Source organism: Populus alba, chromosome 2 (assembly GCF_005239225.2).
Source record: "Populus alba chromosome 2, ASM523922v2, whole genome shotgun sequence".
Lineage (NCBI taxonomy): Eukaryota > Viridiplantae > Streptophyta > Magnoliopsida > Malpighiales > Salicaceae > Populus > Populus alba.
The window spans coordinates 18825711-18836367 of NC_133285.1; the positions used below are offsets into that span (position 1 = coordinate 18825711).

Genomic DNA, 10657 nt, shown 5'->3' on the forward strand with positions numbered 1-10657 from the left:
TTAATAAAGCAAATCGGAATTTTTAAGAACACAGATATCAAATAACAACTGATTAGGAGATTCAGTACCCCGAGATTCCAGAAGATCTAATGAGCTCTAGAAATTCTGTTCTTTAACAGTCCCTTTCTACTAGCTAGTTGCCTTCTTGAAGACGATGCTGCAAGGATACGCTACAATTTCTAAGTAGCTGGTCAGAGAAAAAAGACAAAGAAAAGGAGGAAAATGTCGCGAAGAGATCAACATGCTGTTCAATGTACAATAGAAACCCTGCATTGCTTTAAATTATTTCAAGTAGCATCAATTCTTTCAGAGAGCATATAATGAGCAATAATCCTTCAAGAAAGTGGCAAAGACAGAAGAAGAAAGTGATAGAAAGCGCTGAGAAAAATGTATGCATTATTATTACAGATGAAACTATAAATGCCATGCCATAGAAATACTCTTGTTTCTCTCTCAAACCCTCCTCCATTCACCATCCCCTCAATTTCTGCATATGGAACCGATTAGAAACGTAGAATGTTATTGAATAAATTATTAACTTTCATTTTTTTAAAATAATTGATAGCAAAATGCATGCTAGATTAAACTGGTCAAGATATCATTACTAAATCAGCTAGTATGAGCACTTACGTTGAAAATTCACTTTATTCTTCAGTATGCATGCATATAAAAATTGGTTTTTGAAATGATGATCCACTGAACGGAACACAGTCATTAACCGACTTAACTATGGCCGGCGATTCGCCGGGATTTTTCCAGTTCAGTGCAGGTTATCAACTTAACAGCTAAGGATACTCAGTACCTAAAGATTACAATTCGTACGTGTGACTTTCGTTAGAGATTTCATCTTCCATTCCGGCCAATATCTACATGCTTCCGGGTGCTGCCATTTAACGTTTTCATACAAGTTGCTTTGACCCTCATGCTTGCAATTCAGTATTTAAGGCAAGAACCAGACATAAGGAGGTGGACCATCACTTCGACATAAAACAAGTTGCTCAAGATCTAATGGCATGTTGCTTACTTTTTCACAGAACTTCAACTGGCTTGCATTAAACCCCTATCCAAATACCGTCTTCCTTATCTAACGATCAAGCTTAGCTTCACTTCAAGCGACCCTAAGCTTGGAGCGGCAGTTAGTCAAGTAAATGCATCAGTTATTTCAGCACTTTCAAATTCAAAAACAGGTTATTACATAAGCTCACTACTGTATAAGATAATCTCTGGATTATCTCTTTCGTAACAATATTAGGTTTTCAAATTCAAAGACTGGTTATTGCATAAGCTCACTACTGTATAACATAATCTCTGGATTATCTCTTTCGTAACAATATTAGGTTTTCAAATTCAAAGACTGGTTATTGCATAAGCTCACTACTGTATAACATAATCTCTGGATTATCTCTTTCGTAACAATATTAGGTTTTCAAACATGATACACAGCAAGTTGACTCTCTTTTATAACTTGGCAATAAAGAAAACCAACGAATTTTAATCATTTTAAATGTCAGATGAGACTTGAGATACTTTTAACTTACTCTTACATGCCAAATTCCGATAATGTAAAGAAAGTAATGCATGAAACTTGCTTTAGTTGTCACATCAACATTTGTTTGCTGCTTTTGTGATTGTTTCTTGAGCATTGAAAAACATTATATGAATAAGAAATTGATGTAATCAAATTCTTTTTTAATTTATTAATTTTACAAATTCAATGAGTTGTTAGAAATTAATTGTAATTAATTAATTTTACATTCATTAATTTGAATTTGTTGTGATTTAATATTGATTTTGTAAATTTAATGAATTGTCATATTTTTGATAAGTTTTATTAAATCTTTTCATATTTATTTTTTTATGTAAATTCAATGAATTGTTGGGATGAATTAATTCTACATCTCTAGTTTTCTATATAAATAAGAGTTGATGGATTTCATTTGAAAATGTTGAAGATGGAAAAATTTCCTCTTTCTTTCTTCTCATGTTCTCTCCTTCCTCTAGCTCTTTAGGTTTTGTTGTTCTAGATATAAAATTTGTGTAAGTTTTCTACTTTGTAGGCTTGATTTATAAGTGCATCATTTTGAGGTATTGTTGTTGGAATCCTTGCACTAAGAATATTTGCATCAATTGATGGGCACTTAAGCTTTAAGCATAGATGATACAATCTTAACTACTTTCTTTCTTACTTTGGTTTTTTATTTGAAATTCTACAAGTAAGGACTCTATACATTGTTCTATATTTATACTTATCTTTTGTTTAATGTATTGGTATGTTACTCTTTTGTGCATATATTTATAATCCTGCAAATATATCACTGATTTTGCTAAACAATTTTCTATAATCTTAAGACTTAATCTTTATCTTAATTGTTTATTTCATTTGATAAGTGAATTATTTGATTTTATTTTTTATTGCTCAAAGTAATCAAATTTTTTATTATTTTAATCGAAAAATACAACTCTACTCAAGATTATGCAAAATTGGTAGGAATGATTCCTTTCACTTTTGTTTGTGATACATTGTGAGAAACTTGAGAAGTTTAGTAGTGTGAACTTCAAAAGGTGACAATAAAATATTAGGCTCTTGAATGCTTATGCATTACAAGAAAAAATTGAAAAACCAATTCATTCAAAAAATAAAAGCAATAAGAAGAAACAAAGGTGGAGAATACGAGGCACTTCCTAGTGAATTTTATTCTCAATGATATTATCAATAAAATTATCACTCTATATTCATCTCAACAAAATGACATTGTTGAATGTGAAAACCAAACTTTAAAAGAAAAAAATGAATACCATGTTAATAAGTTCAGCAACATCCTAGATCTTGGGAGGCAATTTAGACAATTAAAGTAACAAAGTACCTCACAAAAAAAATTTAAAAAAGACACCCTATATGTTATGGAAAGGAAGAAGATCTTCCTTCAAATATCTCAAAGTATAGTAATGTCTTATAAATGTGACAATACCTATTTCTTAAAAGGTCAAGACAAGACCTAAAATAATGGATACATATTCATTGTATATGTATACAATATTAGTGTATATCAATTTCTTATATATAAATTAAATATTAATGATATTCATACCAATACAATAGTATAGTCAAGGAATGTTATATCTCTCAAAGAAGATTGTTTTCTTATAAGGGGACATAAGAAATTCATTCGCCTATAAGAATAAATAAAAAAAGCTCAAGTGCTCTTCATCAAACTTTAGATGATGATCTTCAAAAAAGTAAGATGATGAAAATGTCACGAATGCTTGACCTTCATTTTCTAACTTGTTGGAAAATGAGCTTTGAAGCTACTTTAAGGCAATATCATACCCTGAAGTTTCATATTAAAAGGAGGTAGGTAATTGCGAGATTGAGTCCATCATGCAAAATCAAACATGAAAATGAGTGGATCTTCTATCCAAAAGAAAACTATTAGGGCAAAAATGGATTTTTAAATTAAAAATGAAAGCTAATGGAGTCATTCACAAATACAAAGCAAGATTTATTGTCAAAGGTTTTAAAATAATAAGATATGAACTATTTTAATACAATCTCACCTATGTTAATAATAATGTTTATACAGACATTTATAGCCATTGTGGCTATTAATAACCTAGAAATACATTAAATAGATATAAAAACAACTTTTTTAAATTGTGACCTTAACAAAGAGATTTACATGTAACAACCTGAGGAATTTATTGTTAAATAAATAAAAAAAGAGTTTGTAAGCTTTTCAAGTCATTATATGATTTGAAACAAGCTCCTAAATAATATCATAATAAGTTTGATAAGGTTATGTTGTCAAATAAATGTAAAATTAATGAGGTTGATAAATATGTTTATGTAAGAAACATAAATCAATGTTATGTTATTGTATATCTCTATATGGATGACTTGTTAATATTGGACAACAATGAATACATGACCAAATCTATTAAGAAAATATTAACTAATAAATTTCATATGAAAGTATGAGGTGTTGCGTATATTATACCAAGAATTAAAATTTATATGATAGTTGATGATTTAGTATTATTTGAATCTCATTATATTGAGAAAACTATTGATAAACTTTCTAATGGTGACAATAATATTGTCTAAACAACAATAAAAAATAGTGTCTATCCAAAAAATGGGTGAAGGGATACTTTATTGGAATATTCTTTAATTATTAGAAGCTTGATATATATTATGAATTGCACAAGACCAAATATCATATACTCAGTTAACAAGCTAAGTAGATTTATCAATAATCTAGGTTTTAGATCATTGAAAAGAATTAAATAAAACATTCAAATACTTAAAATATACCTTAGACAATAGGTTGCACTACACTACTTGAGAGATATAGTGATGTGAATTAGATATTCAATAATAAGAACTCAAAATCCAAAAGTAGATATGTTTTCACACTTACTGGAGTATAAATGTTTTGGAAGTCTTTTAAGTAAATATGTATCATAAGATTCATGCTTTATACAAAGCTAAGGAGAAAACCAAGCAGCTTTGAAATTTGTTAAAGAATACTTTATGCTGGCCAAAGCTAGTCCCAAGGATTTATGTCCATTGCGATAACTATTCAATAGTTGGAAAGGCACAAAGTAATATGTATAATGATAAGTTTAGACATGTATATCAAAGACATCCAAAATTTATTCTTGAATGAAATTACTTTCTTGAATAAGTTAGGTTAAAGAAAAATATTATGGATCCACTTACTAATAGTTTAACGAGAGATCTTGTGTATAGTTTCATCAAGAGGAATGAGAATGAAGTCTTTAAAGATGAAAAAGTGTCATGATGGTAATCATACCTAGTTGATTGAAGATTCTTAGATCTAAGTTAAAAAACAGAACTAAGTCATATTATACTCTTAATAGTACTAAGAAATAAGAATTTCCTTCTTATTTTTATGGTGAAAAAGAGTGGTAGCTACAACATAACTATAATGAGTTATGTTCTTAATGATTCTCATATTCTGGTTTACTTTAGGAAGTATTTTAGAACACTCTTGATGAGAGATCATCTATATAAGTGAGAAATATAATAAGTTGTATGAACATTTCTAAAACTTGAATTTTCTAAAGCATTCATGAAACTAGTTGTTATTTAGAGAAAACAAATAAACAAAATAGTGAAAACTAAAAAAATTTCTAAGAAAGGAACTATGTGACTACACCTATTAGTTCAAGATATCATATTCAAGCCTTTTCTGAGTGCACTATTTTGTCCTTTGGTCATACAACCCCTCAATGTTCTTAGCTTCACATTCATAGACAACAGCTAAATGCCAATATTGCGCTAAGTAATTTCTCCTCTTTTAACTTTGTGGATTTGTTTTTAGACACTGGTACAAATCAACAAGTTGCACCTGCTCTTGTGACTCTGAATGGGTCTGAACCTTATCTTGGTAATGGTAAAGGCCTTTCTATATCTAATATTAGGCATACTACATTACATACCTCACAATGCACTTTTACCTTATTTAATGTTCTTCATGTACCTCATATTACAAAACATTACTTTTTGTTCAGAAATTTTATCGTGATAATAATGTCTATTTTGAATTTCTCGCATCTATGTTTTATATTAAGTACCACCAAGGTAGTGCTCATTTTCAGTTAGAGTAAATATGGTCTCTATATTTTGTTTAAATCTTTTGCCATGTCAATTCCTCAAGCTTACTAGTCTCCTTGTGATCTGGCATCATCAATTAGGTCATCTTATTTTTTGTGTTTTTAATTTTTTAGTATCAAATAATAAACTTGCTTATACATCTAAACATTCATTTTTACAATGTCAAGCATGTCCACTAGGAAAGTAGTCGCGTCTATATTAGGACCTATGTGTCACAAAACTTCATTTAATTTAATCTTTAGTGATGTTTGGAGCCCTACTCCTATTTTTTCCTCTAATACTTTTTGTTAGTTTTTTATTTATATCGATACGCATACAAAATATATATGGTATTATCTTCTTGTTGCGAAATCTAATGTATTTTTTTTTTATTTTCCATCGTTTTCAAGTTTCTTAGTGAGCATCAATTTTCATGAAAAATAAAATTTATTCAAACTGATTGAGGTAGTGAATAACACAAGTTAAACACTTTTTTTTAGACTATCAGTATTCATCATCATTTAATTTGTCATTGTACTCATGAGTAAAATGACATTGTTGAATGTCATTATCAGCATATTGTTGAAAGTGGTCTTACTCTCCTCGGACAATGTAAAGTCCCATTACAATTTTGAAATTCTGCATTTAAATCATCGGTGTATCTTATCAATTATATGCCTACTCTTGTCCTCTAGAATAAATCATCATTTGAGTGTCTTTTTCATCGTACTCCTAATTATGAGTTTGTATGTATTTTTAGGTGTCTTTGCTTTCCGTTTCTACATTCATATCATGTGCATAAGTTGGATTTTTGTTCTTCTTCATGTGTGTTCTTAGGTTATGACTTCTCTCATTTTAGTTATCGTTGTTTTGACCTCACATCTCAACGTATTTATACCTCGCATCATGTTCGTTTTCATGAAGAAATGTTGCCTTTTGACAAATCTGAAAAGATGGCATAACCCCACAACACCTCTCCACATCATATGCCTCCTACATAATTTTCCAATTTGCTTAATTCACTACCTTTTCCCTCCCTTATATCTATGACCTCTCCACTAACCATACTGCTTACCGTTTCTGCCACCATCAAATAACCCATCAGCCCTGCCCTTATGTCACCATCTATTTGTTTATCTAATTATCATTGTTTAGGCATAGGATCTCCTCCTTCAGAGTTTCCATTTTCCAGGTATCATTTTGTTGGTTCTCTTAGTTTTGATATTAGTTCACATAGGTCTATTGCTGTCAGTCCAACATCTTGGTTTGGATCTCCAACTAGGTTGAATTTGGTTGTTGACCTCTCCTCTTGTCTTCTACAGTAGCATACAAGTTTGGGCTTACTTGCCTCTAGTTTAATAGTTGGTGAACATCATATGGTTCTTCGTTTACAGCTGCTAAAGACAGCAAATCTGACAGCTTTTTGAACTTCGTTTACCAGTCCTCTCTCTTGGGCACTCTCTCCTCCTACTTATGAACCAATTATATTTTTTGATGCTAATAGGTGTGAGACTTGGCATAATGCTATAAAGGATGAAATTTAAGTGTTGTGTTCCAACAACACTTAGTCTTTGGTTCCTTTTCCTCATTTAATGAATATTGTTGGTAGTTGTTGGGTGTATAAGATAAAACATCATGTAGATGACAACATTGAGTGTTATAAGGCTCAATTGGTTGCTAGAGGTTTTACTCAATAAGGTATTTATTATTCTAAGAATGTTAATCCTATCATTAGATAAGTCACTTTTTGATTGGTTTTCTCCATTGTGGTTTCACGTGGTTGAAAGATTAATCAACTCGATATACATAATGTTTTTGTTAATAGGAAACTTGTCGAAGAGATATACATGCAACAACCTCAATATTTTATTGATTCTACTCTATCCTCTCATGTGTTTCGGTTACATAAGTCTTTATATGGCTTAAAATAAGCTCCTCGAGCATGGTACACTCGCTTGAATAATAAGGTGGACACTTCATTATTCATCTTTTCTCTATTAGCTTTCAAGCTTATAAGGTGGACACTTCATTATTCATCTTGTTTATAGGTGCTTATATTTTTTTATCTTCTAGTTTACATTGATGATATTTTGCTTACAATAAGCAATTAAGTCTTGCTTCACCGATTGATATAGTTGCCGAGTTCAAAGTTTAAGCTTTAGGATTCAGGAGTTCATTTTATTAGTGTGGCTCTTATGCTACAACAAGATAAATATATTATTGACATACTTAATCAATAATGTATGTCTTCTTGCAAACCAGTTGATACTTTTATTTCTACCTCAAATGTTACTATGGTGCTCAATTGCTTGTTTTATGATCCTACATGGTTTCATCAAATTGTTGGTGCTCTTCAATATCTCACTTTTATAAGACTAGACATTTGTTTTGTAGTTAACAAGGTCCGTCGGTTTATGCATGCTCCTACATATACACACTGGGCTAACGTTAAACGCATTCTGCATTATCTTCGGGGTACGTTTTCTTTTGGCTTACATATTACTTGTAGCTCATCATTTGCCTTACATGGTTTTACAGATGCTGAATGTGCTGATAGTGTTGATGATCGTAAGTTTACAAGTGGATATCTTGTCTTTTTTGTTAATACACGGGTTTCTTGGAAATCCGACAAACAATGCGTGATTGCTCGTTCTTCTATTAAGGTTGACTATAAAGTCTTAGCCGATGACATTATTGAGGTTATTTGGCTTTAACATTTATTGTTAGATTTGCATATTACTCCTACTTTTGTGCCTATGCTTTGATGTAATAATATAGGTGCTACTTATTAGTTTGTGAATCCTATCTTCCATGCACATAGTAAACACATTGAGGTTGATTATCACTTTGTACATGATAGGGTTACCAGGAAGGACATTCAAATTCACTTTATCTTTTTCAATGATCAGCTTGCCAATGTTCTTACTAAACCACTCCCTACTACTTCTTTTATTGATCTTTGGTTTAAGTTTTGGGTTGATGCTCCATCTTCAGCTTGAGAGGGTGTATTATAAGAAATTACACTATATTGTAATTTTTACATTAATTATTATACACTGCCCTACATATATAAATAGAAAAGGCTGGCTAATTAATTAGCCAAGCCTTCTATTCTTCCTAACTATGGTAAAGGCTGATTATACACATACATATGAATAGAATGTTTATGATAATGAATTAAGTCAGACATATATTGGAGTTGGAAGAACACAATGAATATGTAAACCTAGCTTTGAAGCAGTGTCATTTGAATTTATTGAAGAGCGACTTCAACACATGACATTGATAAAATATCAAGTAGTGTTAAAAAAACTGTCAAATCCAAAAACTTATTTGATAAGAATTAAAAGAAATGGTTTGATATTAAAGAAATTCACCTCCTCCTTGAGTAAGCGCTGTTTGAACTTTGTTGAGATTTACATAATGATTTTATATTAACTCGTCGTGCAATAAGTACAATTGTAAAATGCGAAAACTGTATATGATGTTTTGTTTTGGAGCATATACTCACTTCTAATCTTCCAACAAGGGTTCACTTCCACGCAAATGAAATGAACAAATAAAAGCATATACTGACATGCAAATGTCCCACAAAATCTGAAATCGCACAACATGCAGATCTATGAAGATACAAAGGGCAGGATACTAATGTTCAAATTACCCTGTAAAGATCTGCTGCAAGGGTAATTTTTGGAGAGAAAAAGCAGTGGAGAGAGAGAGACGATGCAAATAAGAAGGGAGAGTGATATGTTCCTTGAGTTTGAAAAATATTATATATCGAAGTAATAGCATTATTTTACAAGGTTTAAAATTTTAATTTGAATGGAAATATCAAGAATAATTTTTTTAAAAAATGGTGGGGCAGGGCTTGAAGTTCGTGTTAATAAATTAAAAAAACCATGACACCTGATCATTCATGAGGGCAGGCAATCTATCATTGTCTATTTAAAGCAGGCAATCTATCATTAAAAAAGAGAGTAAAAAAATAAATGTGGCAAGGGATTGATTACCATACGTGCACAGATGCTGGAAAGCCAATTGGGATTTTAAGGAAACTGCATCTCAGAGCTTGATTCATCATTTCCTTTGCTTGAAATCTGCTTCTTCCTTTTCTTCTTGTGTGGGATCCCCCTTGCCTTAGCTTGATAGTCCTTCACTTCTCTAAGGTAAACCCGAATAGAAGCATTAGCAAAAGGGTTTGTCTCTAGCGTGCCTCCGTTCTCCTCGTAGGCTGCTCGAAGCCTCCCAATAAGAGCATCAAGGCTGCCCCAAGCTTGTCTAAGAGGGCAAGTACAAGGAGCTGGGGGCTCAGGCTGCCCATAAAACATGCAACCTTGTAGATGAACCTTAGTCTTGCCAAACTGGTCAAGATATCGAAGGAAATCTAGGACATGGTTGCTATTGCACTGAGAAAGCGGAACTGGAGGCCTCTGGTTCTTCAAGTACTGCCCAAAAGTGTTCCAGTCCCTTCTCTTCTGCGACTCATAACGACTAGGCGTTGCTGGTTGTTGATTCTCAGTGGATCCTTCAGCTATGTCCTTTCCTCTTTCTCTGGACATCTTTTCCGTGGATGAAGATTAATGTTAATGATCGATATTTTTACTAAATATGGTAATTAAGAAATAAGAGAACCGGCGAGGGGGTAAAGCAATAGCGGATGGGAGTGGGGAGGAAGATGGAGTTCACATCATAGAGGCTGGTGAGTAGACATACCATGGGCCAATGCCGTTGCTTTCTTGTTTTCTCTTTTATTTGTTTTCATTTTCATTTTCATTTTTTTTTATTGGTGCCCATTAGTATTAACTCTACGTTTAGTGTAGGTATTAATATTTATATTGATAAATAAAACATAGAATTATTGTATGTCCTTTCTAAGTGATTAAACCTCTATCATTTGATCCACACTAGGCACGATTGCTAGGTTTGAGACTCGCTATGAGACGCAAGGGTTGATGCCAAGCCTTCATTTTTCACAGTAGCATCCCGTTATATAATAATATGTTTGTCATTCTTTTATCAAATTATTAAATTGAAAATTTT

The 10657-nt window shown here is 31.7% G+C and overlaps 1 protein-coding gene across 3 annotated transcripts; it reads right to left on the reverse strand.

Annotated features, from left to right (window-relative positions):
• On the reverse strand, positions 1-10349 carry LOC118044185 (protein LIGHT-DEPENDENT SHORT HYPOCOTYLS 10). Of its 3 annotated transcripts, none has more exons than XM_035052388.2 (2): positions 9633-10349; positions 1-187 (listed from the first exon to the last, which is right to left on the reverse strand). In XM_035052388.2, the coding sequence occupies exon 1, from the start codon at positions 10174-10176 to the stop codon at positions 9664-9666; it is 513 nt and encodes a 170-aa protein (XP_034908279.1). In that variant the 5' UTR covers positions 10177-10349; the 3' UTR covers positions 1-187; positions 9633-9663. The 3 variants fall into 3 exon arrangements, with proteins under 3 accessions (XP_034908279.1, XP_034908278.1, XP_034908276.1); XM_035052387.2 differs by having other exon boundaries at positions 1-157; positions 9633-10348; XM_035052385.2 differs by having other exon boundaries at positions 1-157; positions 9628-10348.
• Between the last annotated feature and the right edge of the window lie 308 nt (positions 10350-10657).